Source organism: Vipera ursinii (genome assembly GCF_947247035.1).
Source record: "Vipera ursinii genome assembly, chromosome: 1".
Taxonomy (NCBI): domain Eukaryota; kingdom Metazoa; phylum Chordata; class Lepidosauria; order Squamata; family Viperidae; genus Vipera; species Vipera ursinii.
In genome coordinates this window covers 225839964-225859829 of record NC_139512.1, presented here as the reverse complement: position 1 = coordinate 225859829, position 19866 = coordinate 225839964, and the positions used below count along the sequence as shown (strand labels likewise).

The 19866-nt window shown below is 35.4% G+C and overlaps 1 protein-coding gene across 1 annotated transcript in view; it reads left to right on the top strand.

Moving 5' to 3' along the window:
• CSMD1 (CUB and Sushi multiple domains 1) overlaps positions 1-19866 on the top strand; it is a gene marked incomplete at its 5' end in the record, with an annotated part of 1146395 nt that overhangs the window by 886187 nt on the left and 240342 nt on the right. Inside the window, 5 exons of the mRNA XM_083350006.1 lie at positions 9345-9527; positions 10612-10938; positions 11651-11845; positions 15125-15263; positions 19208-19395. Of these exons, the coding sequence (XP_083206132.1) occupies positions 9345-9527; positions 10612-10938; positions 11651-11845; positions 15125-15263; positions 19208-19395 (1032 nt within the window). The remainder of the gene's footprint in view (positions 1-9344; positions 9528-10611; positions 10939-11650; positions 11846-15124; positions 15264-19207; positions 19396-19866) is intronic.

Genomic DNA, 19866 nt, shown 5'->3' with positions numbered 1-19866 from the left:
AGGTGCATTTTGTCTTTGCTATTGTGGATTTTCAAAAGGAAAAGAAAAAAGAAAGAGTATTTTAAACAAACATTTTTTTATCCCACTTTATAACTTAAGGGTTGTAATCTGCTAAGATGCCTCTGTAGATTGACTTTCAGTTACTGGGCTTCTAATACTTTCATGTTTTAGATAGATACCCTTTATTGTCAATTTTTTTTTTTTACTGTGGGCAAAATGCCACACATTAAAAATGAAATTTAGTTTTCGGTTAACAGTTAGGGTTGTTTTTAAACCATTTTTCTGTATTCATTTTTTTTTAATTTTAAAGTATTACATGCTTCTAAACTCTAAGGGAAGGCATTGTTTATTTATTAATTTCAGGGGAAGTTCTACTGTTTTTGACAGATTCATCATTCCCTTTCATGAGATATAAAAGGCACAAGGGTAATTAAAGCTGAAACAGCATTCCTCATGTTCTCTTTCTCTCTTTGCATATCAAACATGATTGCTGTTCTTAGGACACATTTATCTCACTAGAATTTGCCAAGAGAGCAATGGCAGTCATTCAGATCTGTTATTGCATTTTTCTCACTGATTAGGACTTCAGTTATGGGCTTAAGTGTTCCCAGATTTTTGGGAAATGGCTTCTGGGATGGGCTTCCTTCTTTATGTTGGAGAGAAAACCAAATACAAGGGCTGACATACTAGAATGCTATCTGCCATTTTTTTAGCAGGGATCTTCAAACTTGGCAACTTTAAAATTTGTAGACTTCAATTCCCAGAATTCCCCAGCCCTATTTTTTTTTAGCAACACCTTCATCCCATACTTGCACAGTGCTCCTTGATATCCATGGCTGTCTTTTTTTCTAATTGAAATACAAGTCGTTTGTAGAAGAAAACCTTCCGTATTAATTTAATACAGGAGGAAATGGTTTTATTTTTTTGGTTTATTTTTGATTGGAAGTAATGCAGCTTTATAAAAAGCATTTCAGATACCTAAAATTCTGGTGTACTTGTGATTGGGCAGTACTAGAAAAATATGTATTAAAAGTTATTTCTAATTCAATTCTTGGGAGTGGTCATTTTTTTAATTCCCTTTTTTCTCTAGTACATTTTTTTTAAAGTAAGGTCAATATATTCCATCAAAATATCAGACAAAACGGCATTTTTGTCTGTGCCATTATAATAATCTAATTGATACATAATGTATAAGATGATCTAAGCAATCTGGGTCTATCAGGTGGGTGAATTTAATTTAAACTCCAGGTTTATTTTGATTTCCACATTTCTCAAGGTTGGATCTACAGGTATCTGTCTCAGTGAATCTGATTGCCACATTACAGTATTCTGTTACTCGATGTAATAGATCTCACAGAAATGCTAGACTTATTTCATTAAATTTGCAAATAAATATCAAAAATGCAATTTCCTTCTATTTTTTTAACTTATTTTCCAGAGTTAGAAAAACTGACCCAACGGCAGTTTAGTCAAGAGATATCTCAGAGAAAATAAAGAATAGAAGAGATCAGCTTCCAAGCTACTCTAAATAAATTTCTTTCTCTAACAGTGTGAGGAAAATGTATTTTTTTTTCCTTTAAAAAAGGTACAAAATACAAAAGAAAGATACTCTTCATCTTGGAAGCTTTTTGAAGCATGACAGCTAGTTTCTAATTGTAAAAAAAATCAAATATCACACTTCAAATAAGCAATGATTTTCTTTATACTATATTCCCATTTTTTTGTCTCTTCAATTTTCATTTCCAAATCATGCTATTTTTACTAGCCGGTTTTGACTAGTATTGATTAGTTAGTGAGACCAACACTGAATAAATTGACTAACCTAGATGAATGACTGATGATAGCACTTTTAATTTTCCAGCTCTGCACATGTCAGTAACTTTGCTTTTCCTATGAAAATCAAAGGCAGATGTGAAATGCTAACATAATTATTGAAGGTCAATTTAAGGCAATTTTGAATAGTTACTTGTTTCTTGTTAAAATAGGTTAGGCTCCCATCTGTGCTTGCCCTGATTAAAAAAGTCTGTTGGCAAAAAGAAGCGTGGTACAGGTAGGTTTCTTGTTATAGCAATTGAGACTGAGATTGCCATTGCTAAATAATGTGGTCATAAAGTGCAATGCCATCTCATTATAAACCCAAGACATTCAGGTTGTTAACCAGAAAGCAGTCAGAGTTCCAGGTAAGGAGCATGGGGGTGCCATGGGGGGGATTATTCAGAGGGTGGGAGTGGGGTGGGGGTGGGGGAAACCCTGGAAGGCCTTGCATAGGCTATGCCTGAGCTAAAAGCTGTGGGAAGCAGGGTCTGAGTGAAGGGAGGTTGTGGGGGACTTACCAGAATGACTTGCAACTTTTCCTTCTGGCTTCCCCATTGATTTTGCTTGTGAGAAACCAGCAGGGAAGGTTGCAAATAATGACCATCTGACAGCAGAGTGTTCCAACCATGCAACCTTAGGGAGCACCTGCGGCTGGCATCAACTTCCCTCCGCCCAGTGCACTCCCACAGAGAGGGCCTCCTCAGGGTGCCGCCGGTCAGAGAATGCCGACTGGTGGCCCCCAGGGGGAGGGCGTTCTCTGTGGGTTCGCCTGACCTTTGGAACCATTTACTGGTTGAGCTCCGGATGGCTCCCGATCTTTGCTCCTTCTGACGTGATCTAAAAACCTATTTGTTTGAACAAGCTGGCCTGGTCTGATGGGTTTGGGTTTTAATTATTGTTTTTAAGTAATTTATTTATTGTATTTGGGCACTATGGTTCAATTTGTTTTTAATTTTTGTGTTTTTGTATTTTGGTATTTATTGCCCTGTTCACCGCCCTGAGTCCTTCGGGAGAAGGGCGGTATACAAATTAAATTAAATAATAAATAAATAAGTGCAAGCTGGTTACTAAAAACCTAAATCTATAATCAAGTGACCATGGGGATGGTGCAATGGCTGGAACTTCAAGGAGTGGCTGTAATTACCACTCATTCAGTGCCATCACTGATGAGGTGCAGATCAATTCTTCAGCAGGATCAGTCCTGAGGCTGTGGCATCTCAAAGTCCCATTGGCATGAAAAAAAACAAACTTTGATGGATAAGTGGCTGAAACAGTTTTACTAAAATGAATGGGGGAAATATACAGAATATACTTATCATGCTCTATTTTATATAAGAATATTGCCATTTGTAGTGAAATCAAGTTAGAAGAGTAGCATATGCAATCTTTTGTGTATTCTGCAGTTCTTTTTTTCTAACTGGACCTCTTCTAGAAATAGCAAAAAGTCTGTATGCAGGCAAAGAAGGGATATATGGAAAGTAAGAAGGAAGGAAGGAGGAAGGAAGGAAGGGATTTTAATATATTTTTATTATAGTCAGTGCCTTGCATTGGAAGGAAGAAAGATTCTATACACTGTTTTGTTTTGGTTTAGTTCTATATTGGAAATATAGAACTATATTGTTTATTAATGTACAGAAAATATACACTCTCGCTACATAAACAGTATTCCAAAAAAATGGCAAATATAAGATTCATATTAAGTTTATCATCAAACAATAATGCTGTATTTAAAGAAGACTGTTTCTTTAAAACACCCTAATCATTTTTTGAACTTGGAGTTCATGATGTAGGAAAAATGTACAAATCCTAGGACAGCCATAAACAGGATGTTTGTGAAATTAGAATCGGCTTTGATGGAAAGTGATGAAGGAGATCATGTCATCTAGTGTACTAAATGTTTCATGTGAATGTGAGAAAACATATTGGGGAATTTATAATTTGATATCTCTATCCTGGCATTCTCCAGATACTTTGGGGCTGCAACTTTTTAGAATTTCCAGACAGATTACCAAACACTGATATATCAGAATGAAAGATACAACATAATTTTGCTATGTGAGTAAATATTGAAATATAGGAAGCTGTGATGTGATGTGTTATAAGCCTTATCATGGGCAGATGAAGATACTTTTTTGTGTTATTATTATATTAGTGGCAAATTAGAGAAACACGTACATGTTTTAAGAAGTTCTTTCAAGGCAAATGATTTTTATGTGTATTACTTTCCCTCTTCACACACCAGTATGTGAAGAATAAGAAAAGCTACTTTAAGGCAGATATTTTAGCAACAATTTTCTCTGCCTTGACAAATGTTTTCCCAATTTGGAATAGGATTGGCAATCTGAATGAGTGTCAAAATACTATCAGATATTTGAAGTAATCACCCATTTTCTTTAATATTATATAGTAAAACAAAAAAAAATTACCCCAGATGCATTCATGTTAATTCTTTATGACTGATTAACATCTTCATGGTAATTGACACAATGAGAAGTGCTCTTAAAAGTCTATTAGAGTTCTTAGATTGCTGAAAAATCAAACTTTTAATATCAACTCTTTTGAACACTTTATAAATAATGTGGACAAATTAAAAATTAAGTCTGAAAAATGATGCTAAATGAATCTTTAGAAGTAAGGGAGAGTAAATGGCTGTGGAATTAAATGGAAATGGTAACTTTCCTTAACTATGAGATTGAAAGACAAAGAAGAAACAGAATACTACCAAACCTGGGAGTCATTCTACAAATAGCTAGAAGAAAGAACCAAAGATTAGGACTTGGCTATATATTAGCGCTTTTGAACCCAGACTGCATGCAGGTTGAAAAACTAACATATGTTTATTAACCAGTGGAACAACCTTCCTCCAGAAGTGGTGAATGCTCCAACACTGGAAGTTTTTAAGAAGAGACTGGACAGCCATTTTCCTGAAATGGTATAGGGTTTCCTGCCTGAGCAGGGGGTTGGACTAGATGACCTCCAAGGTCCCTTCCAACTTATTATTATTATTATATGTATGTAAGGAAAAAGAACTAATAAAATCTTTTTTTAAAAAAAAGGAAATGGTAACTTTCTGCTTGGCTAAAAATATATTCTAATATTTTTCAATTTGCAAAAAAAAAGATAATATGGATATTTTAATTCTAATAACATTGGAATTGTCAAGAAATGCTTTCTGTTGGTTTTCAGCAGATATTTTTGTTGGTTTGCCATTCTTTGAAGAAGAAATATTGCCAGATTATACTTGCCAAATAATATTGCCAGTGGAAATTTACAATTCTCAGTCATGTAATTTCAAAGCATTACTACTCAGCAGTTACAAATTAGATCTGATTAGTTTCCTGTTATATACTTCAGGTGTTAATTTATTTAGTAATGTTAAAATATCACCAATTATTTCTGTTTTGAGTTAGCACTGTATTTTTTATCAACATTCTTATTTCTCATTTCATTGTTAGACATAGTACTTTTAGTATTTCACACTCATTTAGCTCCATCTTTTACTCTTTCTCTCATGTACGTAAACAAATTTACTGAAAATAACATGCTTGATGAGATGGGGTCTAATCCATGAAAATGTATGCCATTAAGAAGCTCATTTTGTCCAGATTTGTAATAAGCAGAGATAATTACCCTGAATTTCAATTTTATTTTTTGGGTGAATTTTTCAGAAAAAAAAATGTTTTCTGGTATTCCAAACCAAGAGGAACAGTCCATATACAGAAGAAGTCTTCTCATTACGTACCTGTGCAAAGCACTCCTTTGTAGTTGCGCTATTTTGCACACTGTTTCCTGACACAGATCAAATAGCCCAAATCCTCTCTCTTTTTCTTTTTTCTTTTTTCTTTTTGCACTTCAGACAGTCATTGAAAGAACAGAAGATATTTCAGCAGCTGCAAAACCCAAGGGAAAAAAAGCTAATGGAACTGCCCCTTGAAGCTCCGAGTGATAATAAAACTCTGCATAAAGGAAAATTAAATTAGTTATATACCTTAATATGGAAAAAATGTTATCCAGGTGCTTCACACTCTCCTAGTTAGCACTTGCTCCTTTCTTAAAGTTGGGCTAATGCCAGGCTTCACTGAAAAAATATCACTGAATCATTAATGACGTATAATAGTACATATATGGGAGATATAGATGTAACATAAAATCAGTCTACATCATGGGTGTCAAACTTGATCGCATCACGTGACGTATCATGATGTATCGTGATGATATTTCCCTTTGCAGAGCTGGGGTGGGCATGGCCTGCGCCAGTTTGACACCCCTGGTCTACATGACAATTATGCCATGGGGAATTGACATCATATATGTTCTAAGATGGCGGCGCCTGGAATGGCTGTGGCTGCATTGGCTCTTGAAAGCGAATAGTTTTGGGAGGGATAGTAAGGGCTATAGGCCACATGATCAGGAAGATTTTAATGTGTTTGAGCAACATGGTGGAACTAAGGTAACATACGACATTATGACCGACAATCTTTGCTGGCATGGCGAGTTTCTAGTTGTTTTGGAACTGTTGGTGAGACCGTTAAAAGTCGTTGGCGCTGTTTGAATTTGTTCTACCAGCAGCAAGATCTGACTGCTGGCCCAGTGATGGATTGTATTGCAAATCAGGGCTGTTTCCAGAGGAGACAGAGGAGGAGAGGACCTAGAGCTTATGGAGCAAAGGAACTGGATGAGGCTGCCGGCAGGCCCAGAGGAAGAAAGAGAGGCTTTTGGAGGAGTTGGTGGCGGCAGCAGCGTGCTCCAGGGGCAAAAAGAAGCAAGGCCTCTTTAAGGAAAAGGTGGAAGAGTCAGGATCAGAAAAAGGAAAGAAGGCAAGGTTGTCAGAATACAAGCTAACTTGAGGGCTAATCCACATGGAGCCCCATTTCCATCGGTTCTGTTTGCCATCGTTCACTCCCTAGACTAGAGACTAAAATGGACAATGTGAAATTTGAGTGGGCCCCGAACAAGGAGTATATATCGGAGGTGGTGACCCTTTGAGAGCTGTATGCAATGAAATTTCATTTTGATGTATGCCAATTGGTGTACATTCAAAGTGACAATAAAGTTATCATCAGCATATGCAATTTCTGCTCATTCAGTTTCCTTAGGAACTGAGGTGTAGATCCATATGAAGTACAGCAATGAGATGTATCTTATGTCTGCAGTTCAAGATTTTCTTATACTATACAAACATTCTCCATGGAACAATAGTTTGTGATATCACTCAGTTACAGCTTCACCCATTTAAGTATGACATTTATTGGATTAATAAGTTATATGTCACCAAGGTGTTTTTTTTCTGAGTTCTTTGTGAGATTGTTCACTGAGAAATAGAAGACAGCAGTATTTCTCAAATCTTGGCAACTTTCAGATGTGTGGACTTCAATTCCCAGAATTCCCCAGCCAGCATGCTGGGACTTGAATTTCATACATCTGAAAGTTGCCAAGTTGAGTAGCAATGGAAATCAGTGTTTAGTCAGGGGTCAAATGACAGAGATGATTTAATCAGTAGAGTACATCAACTGAAATATTTTGCTCTCAACCGACATATTCTGGAGATCATTAAAAATAACACTTTAAACTTTTGTAAGAAGGGCATGCCTTTATTCCTGACAATGCCTGGATAAAATCCAGCTATTTTTTGGCAAGATTTCAGAAGTGATTTGCTGTGTTTGCCATGGACTAGGGCTGAGTGAGAGGTTGACCCGAGGACACCCAGCTGGCTTTGTGCCTCATGCAGGACTAGAACTCAAGGTCTCCCTGTTTTCACTTCAGCAAACTGTCTTAGGCATATATTTTATCCAGTGCCTGGAGTCTGAATAAAAGTTGCTGAAGTTATACCCTAACAATACAAAGTTACTTTTTTGCCCAGAAACTATTTAGTTCTGTATCTGCTCTAGTTTTAACTCTGAATGGAGTGCGGTTTTCCCAAAGGAACAAGAGCATAATTTCCAAGTGATAATAGAATCACAGCTATTGCTATATTTGACAATTGTGGCCAGCAGGTACCTTTGCCAACCTTGGATGGTGTACCAGTTGCAGCCCTTTCTTTGTTCTGTATCAGCCTGCTACCGGCCCTGCAGAAAAGGCAGGGACAACCCCTTTTACAAGAAGGCAAGAGGCTGGAATTACGCCTGCCAAATTTATTGCTACAAAAACAAATAGAACAAGACACGAACCAAGAAACAGGAGCTTTTCAAGCGGTTGCCTTCAGCAAACCAGCCCTCCCACGCATTCCCCCTTAAATACAGTTCAGGGCATGGCTTCTCTCTGCCTCCTTCTGAGGAGCCCCATTGCCTTCCTCTGTTTACTCCTGATTGACTGCCTCCTGCGTCGGGCGTCCTTGAACAGGGCCAGCTGTGGGTCATCTTCATCCACGCTGTCAGGCTCACACAGCTGGGCCTGCGTCATGACCAGATGAGAGGGGCCTGGCTGAGGGCTCTCATCAAGCTGTCCAATCCTCTCAGCAAGCTCTTCAACACCCCCCTCCTCCTCCTCCTCTGAGTCGTCCGACCCAACTGCCGAACCCACAGGCTGACCCTGAATCACAACATTCTTGAGTGGGAGACTGGCAACTATAATTCATGCCCTTATCATCCTACAGCAGGGTTTGGCAACTATGGCCCTTTATGACTTGTGGACTTCAACTCCCAGAATTCCTGAGCCAGTCATGTTGGTTGTCCACCACTGTCCTAAACATATTATTACTTGTATAGCTTAAATCTCTTTGATATTGACCTGCCCTGTAGAACTGCTTATGAAAGAATCTTAATTATTCTGGGTAATAACCTTGCATCTCTTTGAAAAATATAAATTGTTTTCCCTTCTCTATTTTTCTTTTCCATCCTAAGCATTTTGCATTTTTCAATATATCCTTACAGGGATTTTCATATTAGCAGATTTATTTATTAGATTACATGTCTGTCTGACTCCAAAGACTTTGGATGGCTTACAATTTCAACATCAAAGAATACATTTAAAAAATGAACACTTAGAGCCCCTTAACAAGCCAAAAGCAAATTGCCAGGTATTCCACAAGCAATTCCACCTAATCCTGGACCTGAGAACAGACTTACCATTTGAAGAGCAGGCGCTCCCCCCACACACACACCCCGGTCTTTCTTGTGGGCTGTTGTTCCAGAGAGTAGGTTCATGGCTCTCAGATGATTTTCATGATCTGAAAAACATATGATTGCATTAAGGCAGGCTCAGATGAATTGATATATTTTTGTAGCCCTATCACATTGCTGATTCATGTTCAACAATTTATGAGTGGATTGCACACTCAAATAACTTAGTAGCTAACCATGTTGTCCTTTGAAGTCTTGGGCTTCTCACTGTAATCTTGGTCCAGAAAGAAGGCTATCTTTATGAACATCTGACTGAAAGTTAACTTTGAAGAAGTCTTCCATTGGTAGCAAATAATTGAAATTTAGTTTCTCATAGAGGTAGTCAGAGTGAAGTAATGATAGAACAATTGCTTTGAAGTCCATGCAGAATGTCATTTAAATTCCATCAATTATTTTTTCCCCTTTATATAGAAATAGAGAAAGGTGGCTGCGGTGATCCTGGAGTTCCATCTTATGGGAAGAGGACTGGGAATAGTTTCCTTCATGGAGATTCTCTTACTTTTGAATGTCAGGCAGCATTTGAACTTGTGGGAGAGAGAATGATCACATGTCAGCAGAACAATCAGTGGTCTGGCAATAAACCCAGTTGTGTTTGTAAGTTCTCATCTGTTTTCTTATCACTATATTGATCTCTGTCTGTAATTTACAGTCATTTGCAGCAACACTTGAAATATCCCCTTCACCTGGAATGGTGGCTTTTGGGATATACTCATTTACTCTACTATTTAACTATTCATGTTCTTTTCTCCTTTTACAAATAGAGTTTGCTTTAATTAAAATAGCTTCTTAAATAAAATATGTGAGAATAAACTTGCCCTATAAGTAAGTGAGGAGAAAAAATAATTATTTTTGCAATGTAATTAAAGCTTGCCTGCACTGTATTGTATTTCAAACCACAATCCAATTACGTAGATATATTTGAATGTATTTCAGTTGTGTCATATTGTTTTACATTAAAAAAAATACTCTACAAGTTAATCTTAATACACAAATGATTGTCCTTATCTATAAGACATCTAAAGGTTTACTGAGAGAGAACTATATTCCATAATGCCTTTATTTTAAATTTAATGAAGTTGCATACATTATTGATTGAGAAATCACATTACATAATGCAGACCATAAAATAAAAGTTGAGTAGACTGTAATGTGTTTTTCATAATCAAATCTCCAATAGTCCCTCGATAAGAGAGAAACTGTTTTTATGCATCACAGCCACCTAACCTTCTTACCTTCTCTGTAAGTAGATAGTGTGTATATTAGTCCCCCAGCAAGGTAAGAAGGATTGTTTTCCTCACCCACAATCAAATTGTTAATAATTTTGCTTGATTTATTTGCAAATCTGTTATACAGGCCAAAGGCCATAGTGTTTTTTTTTTGTTTGTTTGTTTTGAGGACTGATCTCAAAGCATGTTACAAAGCCAGGGAGTTGAAAACCGGAGGATAGCTCTTCAGTGTCTAGTCTCACTTTCACCTTATTTATTTATTTACTAAATTTATATGCCATTTATCTCCCCAATAGGGTGGGAGAGTTGACTGCTGACTAACTGATACCAAGTCTTCTATTTCTTAGACTTGTAAACAGGATGGATATATCCTGAGACTCATTTATGTAATAATAAATTATGCTATGGAGTGCTTTAGACTTTTCATATTTGTTTTTTTTCTCCATTTGCAGTCTCATGTTTCTTCAACTTCACAACACCTTCAGGAATTATTCTTTCGCCGAACTATCCCGAAGAATATGGAAACAACATGAATTGTGTATGGCTGATTATTTCAGAACCAGGGAGCAGGATACATCTTATTTTTAATGACTTTGATGTAGAGCCTCAGTTTGATTATTTGTCAGTGAAAGATGATGGGCTTTCTGACCTACCAGCTCTTGGTACTTTTTCAGGCAATGATGTGCCTTCTCAAATTGCTAGCAATGGACACGTAGTACGCCTTGAATTTCAATCAGATCATTCAACTACTGGAAGGGGATTCAATATAACTTATACCAGTAAGTACTCATTTTATTTTTCAAACCAAATAAGCTAGGCTTCATAGAACTAAAAGAAGCACTTCTAAGACTTAATTCTGGAGACCTAATATAAATGCTTTACACAGTATGAAGTCAGTAGGTATTGATATTCCTTGATGCTGGCTGAATCATGCCAGTCATTTGAATTTATTTTGCTAATTATGCATTAATTTAATACTGTATTTCCATTTAGAGAATTTAAATAATTTCCCTCCCCTATATTTTTGTTGTTAATGAAGAACTCTACAGAATTAGCAGGACAATAATTCTGATAAATATAATTGTGCATTCACTGAATTTATTTCTAGTAAGCATATATAATTGTGTACTGTTTATGTGGTGGAGATGGCTAGAACATTCATTCATTCATTCATTCATTCATTCATTCATTCATTCATTCATTCATTCATTCCCATTGTGAGAACAATGAATACTTTTTACTTTTCCAAATTTTAGTAAATATCAATTTCCTCTTCAGTCTGTTTCAGATATATCATATTTTATCATTGGCAGTATGAAGTGTCACATAATTGTCATTTTAATTCACCAAAATAGTTAAATCATCATCTCAAACATGAAAAAACAGTGATAAACCAGTGATAGATAAAATGAGCTTGTATGAATATAGTATATTGTAATATTGATCTATCTATTAATTGGAATTGTCCATGTCTTTTGTTGTAAAATTTAGCATTTGGTCAAAATGAGTGCCATGATCCAGGAATCCCCATCAATGGAAGACGCTTTGGAGACAGATTCCTTCTAGGAAGTTCAGTTTCTTTTCATTGTGATGATGGCTTTGTGAAAACTCAGGGCTCAGAGACTATAACTTGTGTACTGCAAGATGGCAATGTTGTATGGAGTTCAACTGTCCCACGTTGTGAAGGTAAGGCTTTACTATGTCTTCAATTATGAATCTGAAAATGTTGTTTACACTATATTTACTAGTTTTAATTATCCTAGATCTAGACCTAGTAATACCCTTATACTTGACATTTGAGGCTATTCTTGAAAGTTCATGAGGATACTAACTGGAACTGTGTATTACTGTACATCTGTATTATGTCAATATTTCATAATATATAATATATAAGTGGTCTAATTGTTTCCAGGTCTATTTCAAAGTGGTTCTATCAATAAAATTAATGTTTCATGATAAAGGTATTGGAAGGCATGCCTTTTCCAGTATGTTGCTACCTGAATTGTTAGTACATCATATGATCTTTTCCAAGTGCCCTCAAAATTTGAAATGTGATGGAGGGTGAACTTTCAGCACTTGCCCCCAGCTCTAGCTGTGAATACATCTCCAGGAAGTCTACTAATCTTTTCTATTTTCTTGATCAATGTTAATTTCTTAGCACTTGAGTATTGTTGCAATTCTAAATTTAATCTCTCTGTTCATTATGTATTTATTATGATGATTATTTTGCTTCTGCTATATTCCATTGATTTTAATATGTTAATTTAAACTTCTGCTTTTGATTGGAATAATACAGTAATTTTGTTCCTTTTTTATGGCATATCAATTTGAAGACTAGTAGCTACAGGGTGATGAGTCAGTCTTAAAATAAATGCATATAAACATTTGTTTTGATTTATAAATTTGTCTTTTATTGCACTATTTTCACTTGAGCTGTGTCTGATGAGCTATTTTATAATTCACTATTATGCCTGATTTTTTTAAAATCTGTGCTATTAAATAAATAAAATGGGATTAAAAGCACCCTTCCTGAGTCAGTTTTCAGAGGTAGCTGTGATCCTGTGTCATTTTCCACATGTAAAAGTAGCTCAGCAAGAAAGCTTTTTACCTTCTTTTATTGAAAGCCCAGAGAAATTCCTATAAATAGAAATGATTGAACAGGTTTAGAAGGATTGTTTATGGAAATACTTTCAAATCACACAAAATACTCTCTCACATTTAATTCTACCATTTTTATCCCCTCCACCCCAAGATTTGATTTCATCGAAGAATAGTTCGTAAATGTAATGGCTTAACTTGGTTGGAAGAACTGTTTTTTTTTCCTTTTTTTAATGACAGACATTTGCTCCTCTCCTGGCAATTGGAAACTCAATTTCAAAATCCCATTCCCTCTAGATAGCTGGAAGACAATTTAGTTTGATTATGCTTGACTGAAAGAAAGAAAGGTCTGAGTGAAACTAGAACAGAGACATTTCTCCACTTTAGCTCCTATGAAAGAAAAAAGTAACTTGGAGGAGGGAGACAATGGAATCTGTAATTCCATTTTCTCAATTTTTTTTTAAATGTCCAAAGCTGTATTCTAGGAGTGTTGCAATTATTACAACATGGTCAAAAATCTCTTCATTTGGCATGTTCTCTTAAATCAATTTTAAAATAAATTTGTTTTTATTTTAAATGTCAGGTAAGAATCTCAAAAACATTGAAGGCTGAATTCAGTGTTGTTGGATGAACTGGGGCTGATACTCAAAGTCAAATAATAATAATGGGTGCAACCAATGTGTGTACTAGGCCAGAGTAAAATGTATGGTATATTAATCGATATTTACAACGGCAAATGAAAAGATAAATTATTTTGCTTCTTGTAGCCCTCTGGTGCTTCTGATTACAGGTAGTCCTTGACTTACAACCTTTCATTTAGTGACCATTCTAATTTACAGCTGCACTGAAAAAAATGACTTAGAACCATTTTTCACATTTATGACTGTTGCAGGATCCCCATAGTCATGTAATCAAAATTCAGACACTTGGCAACTAGCATCTATTTATGAAAATTGTAATATCCCGGGGTCATGTGATCACCTTTTGTGACCGTCTGACAAGCAAAGTCAATGAGAAAGCCAGATTCACTTTACAACCATGTTGCTAGCTTAACAGCTTCAGTGATCCACTTAAGAACTGTAGCAAGAAATATTGTAAAATGGGTGAAACTTACTTAACAACTGTCTCACTTGGCAACAGAAATTTTGGGGCTTAATTGTGGTCATATGTCAGGGATTACTTATAATCTAGAAAAATATATGCAGTTTTAATAGAGAGGAACATTCAGAGTTATCGATGCTTTTTCTGCCAGTGTCATTTTTAAATTCTCAAGCCTGAAAATATATTATTGAGGCATTTGAAGAAAGCACAGTTTAGAAGATAAATAATTCAATTCCAATATATTTTTGAAAATCAAGTGATTGTTCATTTTTTTTTAATACACCTTCTCCTAAATGCAAATTTTATAGAATAATTCAAGGGGTTCCTCTGTTCTGTTAGTGCCACAATAGAACACAATATTCCCAGTATAAATAGTGCTGGCTAAACTTACATGGACATATTTAAGCATACTAGACTAATGCAAATTTAAAATAAAAATGAATTGAACATTCTTTGAAATCTGTTTGTTTATTAGCGCTAATATATGGATGTCCATCAACATACCCTGAACTGCAATGTATAAGTATATGGATTAAGTACTTAATATACTTAATATTATTATACATATTAATTATAATATAGAAAGTTGCATGAAATGTGATATTGTGTGTGTGTTTCTGTGTGTGTCTCTGTGTGTATTAAAAATAAAGTGATGCAATAACAGGATGAAAGGAAAATGATGAACTCTGACAAACTGAATTTAACGGCAAGTTGGCCACATTTAATATTTGATTACCTTTCACATTTAATATTTGATTTACTGTGAAGAGAAGAGTGGAGGATATATTGAAAGATTTGGTGTGGTTGATTCAAGATCATTTTGTTGTCACTCTGAGCAGGAATTTTGCTGTTATACTTCTAACAATTATTTGACCTCAATTATATTTATTTCATTTATCAATTTTTAAAATTGCCCAGTGCAGACAAATGTACTGAGATTTGACATGATCATGAGGCAGACTTTATCAGGGCACAATAAATTCAGAGTGGACTATATGGAGCACCAGTGTTAGATTAAACAAAATCAGTTTGTAAAATATATTTAGTTGATAACAAAGGTTGTCTTTCAAGTAGGCACTGAATTCTATTCTGCATTTAGTGTTTGTGACAAACTAGGATGATTAGACAAGACAGAGCCAAAGGATTATTTGTCATCAAAATTGCAGCCTATTTTAAAATTCAGCCATGGTACACTTGAATTTAATATGAACGCATTTTAGCGTAATTAACACCTCAATTTAGTTGTCATTATTATTTGTTTTTCAGCACCGTGTGGTGGCCATCTGACCGCATCTAATGGCATCATTTTGCCACCAGGATGGCCAGGGTACTACAAAGATTCATTAAACTGCGAATGGGTCATTGAAGGCAAGAAAGGGCACTCCATTAAGATCACCTTTGATAAGTGAGTAAAAAAGAAAACTAGAAAATGCTTTGTCATTGATTTTTTTTCCAGCTAGGTAGAGGGGTCTACAGTGTAGATGACCATATATAAATTGATAGTTTTATTCTGTAAACAAAAAGTTACTTACAAGAAGACAAAAAAATAGAACTATGGAGAATAGTTTGCATCTCCATCTCTCTTCTTTATTCAGGTGATTGGCAGTGATCGTAAATCAGTTAAACAAAGTGGCTGTAGCCATGTCCTTCCCTTTACAGTTTACCAGACCAAAGCAGGAGAACCATTAATCACATAAAACTGATCAACACATCCAAAGATGTGAAGGAGGTGATAAATGAAAGATAAATGAACAATAGAAAAGATATGTTTAAACAGTTTATTGATTATGAATTCTGGGAGTTGAAGTCCAGAGGATGTAAAGGGACCATAGTTGCCCACTCTTCATGTAGAAGCTGTTTGGAACAGAATTCAAAGAATTATGTTACACCTGCAGAATGCATTGAGTTTTGCTAATCGAAAGTATGCAAAAAGATACTTGGTGAATGATAGACTATAAAAGGAAAAATCATGTAAAACCATGATTGGTGAAAAAAGTTAAATTGATAAGAAAGATATTGTATACCATTTAGAAAGAGGAAAAAGATGCAAAGGATGTAGTCAAAGTGAACAAAAACAGTTAAAACTGAAAGAAAAGAGACAAACAAGATGAATAGACATGTTGATGGAAATGGAAAAAAAGATTAATGAGGAGTCTCCAGCAGAGGAATGGAATTAAAAGACACAGAGAGAGTAATGAAATTAACTATATGGGAATAATGTCTCCATTTCTATAACTTTAGTTTAAATAATATTAACAAATGAAATAGGAAAATAATCCTTGGGAAGAGATCTTTTGTCATATAGAACAGAAAGAAAGGTAGCAGTTCCTGGTCTACCACTCCATAGCTGTGCTCATCTGGGTAAGATACATATTGTTGTGGGAACAGACTTAAAACATGAAGTCTTGGGATTTGTATTTTGATAAATAGTATCTACGTTTTCTTACAGCAATTTTTCACATTATTTCAGTATTTTAGTGAATATTTTGCATACTTTTTGTCAAATTCTACCTGAACAAGTAAAACTTCTGTTTTTCTTTAAAAATGAACTGTTTCCTTAATGTTCATCTGTGTAGGAGGGGAGTAACACTCATACTAAAATTAGTAGTGACCAAGCTCATCAGACCCACTGCAAGCTTCTTACTTAAAATAAGTTGTGGACAGGCTAATCCATAGAATACCTTACACCCAAAGGAAGCACCATCAGGAAAGGTCCTTCAAGGTGTACAGGTGGTCCTCAGGTTATGAATGCAGAACTTTGGTTGCTAAGCAAGGCAGTTGTTAAGAGAGTCACACCTAATTTTAATGACTCTTTTGGGTCATGGTTGTTAAGCAAATCACTGCAGTTAAATGAATCATGTGGTCATTAAGTGAACCTGGCTTTCCCCATTGACTTTGCTTGTCACAAGCCAGCTGACAAGGTCACAAATGGTGATCATGTGACCCCGTGGGATGCTGCAATCATCGTAAATACATGCCACTTGACAAGTGCCCAACTTTGATCACATGATTATGGGGATGCTGTGATGGTTGTAAGCATGAGGAATGGTTACAAGTCTCTTTTTTGAGTGCTGTTGTAACTTCAAACAGTTACTAAATAAATCATAAATCAAATATACCCTGTATATTGTTAATCCTTGAATTTGTAATTTGATAGAATTCTGACTGAAAACTAGAAGAGGTAGTAATGAATACGATTTTAGAAGTGCGGTTCATATTTTTTCTTTTCAGCAAGTCACTGAGAAATATTTAAATGTGAGAAAGTATATTGTAGATTTTTTGTCTTAAAGAAAGCATATGAAAATGGGTGTACATCTGAATTATAGAAATGTGCCAATATAAAAATGAAGGTTGTTTGTCAAATAAAATAGGTATGGCATGTTATGGAAATAAACATTCATGAGAATAAATGGCTTGCTTAGTAAATTGTTCAACAGGAGCAGAGACTAAACAAAAATATATGCATTTCCCTTAGTTCTTTATGCTGTTATGGATAAATGTATAGGTAATGTTTGTAATGTTGTTAAAGTTGTGTTGGCAGAGAATGTGAATGCATGTGGACTTTTGTATGCAGATTATGCAATTCTGTTAGCCGATAATCCAAATAGTTTGCAGCAAAAGTCAGATTGCATGATGCAACGGAGCAGGATTCCAAGAACTTATTTATCAAAGACCAAGTTAGTTGTGTTTCACAGAATTTTTTTTTGCAAACAGTACATGAATGTCCCCCAAAGTCAGTAGACAAATATTTACTAAAGATGTTAAAAGGAATGAAAAAGAAAAGATCAAGACATACAAAATGTAGCGTGTTGTGCGTGGACCCTTATGAAGAATCAATGTTTGTCTAAAGAGGTGAAATTGGCTGTGTGTGACAACGTTCTTGTGCCCTCTTTATTATATGGAAAGGAAAGTTCATAAATCAGGTCAAACAGGAATACTTTAGGAACACAAGACATTTTGCTACTTTCCTTACCTGAGATCAAATAAATCAATCCCATGATAGATTTCCTGGATGTGTCACTCCTTTAACAGTGCAAACTCTTTCCTCATCTCTGAAGCCAAAAGGTTAAGAATCTTGCACAGCAAGGTGGCTTTCTTTCTACATGAATGCTTTGTAAACTGGAGGGCGAAAGGCTTGAACAGAGAAACAGAAGCTAAGGGTTTCTGTTTCTCTAGTTGGAAAGCCTGTCAGACGACTCTACACTATTTAGACACTATTAGATGGTGTTACACATAAGTCTGATGTTTAGACCAGCCACATGATGGAACTGGTTATTTGTGATGCAGCAATAATAACTATAAATGCTTATTTCAAAGATATGTAAAATGTGACTGGAATAAAAGAGAATGATTCTTTCAGTATCAAATTTGCAAGTGATATTTTGTATAACTCTGGAAAACTCGGAGTGCCACTTCACTCATTGTTTTTTTTTTCATTTTTACTTGTTACTTTGATTAATTTCATCATAAGGTTAATAATTTTCTTTACTTAAGTCGTAAAGATTGTTGAACAAATACTAAACATCTACAAAATGTGTACAAGTGTAGACAAAGATTTAAGAATCCTTTGCATCTGACTCTCAGTTATGCGAAAGTGGCAATATCTTATGTCTTTCATACATACTTTTTTTTTAGAAAACTGTTGAATAGTGTTATATATTAACTAGAGTATTGGTCGGTCTACGTTTCTCAAGTTTGGCAATTTTATGCTGACCTCAACTCCCACAATGCCACTAGGGAGTTCTGGTAGTTGAAGACCACATATCTTAAAATTGCTAAGGCTAAAAACAACTAGCCTAATCCATTGCTAATAACTACTTGTTAGTTGCTCTTCTGAGTCTGTCTTTATAGATGGGATTCCTTGTCCAGTAGTGGTAATGATTGAACTTTGGATCTTACAGATACTAATCATGAGCTTTCCTAGGTTGAATTTTACAAATAGAAAATATGTTCTACCACTGAATTATGATCCCTGAATCTCATATATATATTAAACCAGACAAATGATTTATTCATTTGAATGTTATGTTTCATGTTTTATGAGTGTTGTGAGATCATACGAGGCCTTTGATCCCTCCAAATGCCCCAGGCCATCCTACTTCCGTGGATATAATTCACCAACAATGGTGGATTGTGTATTTTTCTGTACAGTGTGAAATCATTATAAAATGTAAGGAAGATATGGAACATATTGTGTAACTTCTACTTCTTATCAGAAATATTATTGCTGGAGATTCCAAAAACATACCCTGAATTGTGTTTATGATTATTTTGATTTATTTGGTTATTCACTTGTATGCTACCTACTTTGCAAATTCTACTGAATAAACTCGCCTTTTGTTGTTACAGATTCCAAACAGAAGTAAATTATGATACATTGGAAGTCAGAGATGGACCAAGTGGTTCATCCCCATTAATTGGGGAATATCATGGTACCCAAGCACCACAGTTTCTTATTAGTACTGGCAATTTTATGTATCTGTTATTCACCACGGACAACAGCCGTTCTAGTGTTGGTTTCTTAATTCACTATGAGAGTAAGTCTGATCTTTTTCCTCACTTGTCAGATAAGAGAGGACATAGTCTGTAGCTGCATAATGGGCAGCAAAAGAGGTTAATAAGGAATCCTTTCTAAGTTCTCAGGCTGCAAAGAGAAGGTGGGAGATTTGTAATTTCAGGCTTGCAAGATTCTGCTAAAGTAGCTTTACAATAAAGTAGATTTAGTTTATCTGGTCATGTCTCCTTTCTGGTTTATTTGGGAAGGCTGACACATTAGAAAGCAGAATTTTCAGGTTGGAGGGCCCATCTTCACTCTCATCTTTACCTTTCTGATTAAACTGCAACTTAAAAGATTAAAAATCCAACACATAGACTGGCCAAGCTCACCCTTCAACTATCACATTGCAGCATCTCACAGTCTTGTTGAGTAAAATGTCATTGGGTTTTCTACAAATCAAACCTGTTTTTCCCAACAAACAAAATCAATCAGTATAGAGCTGGAAGGGACC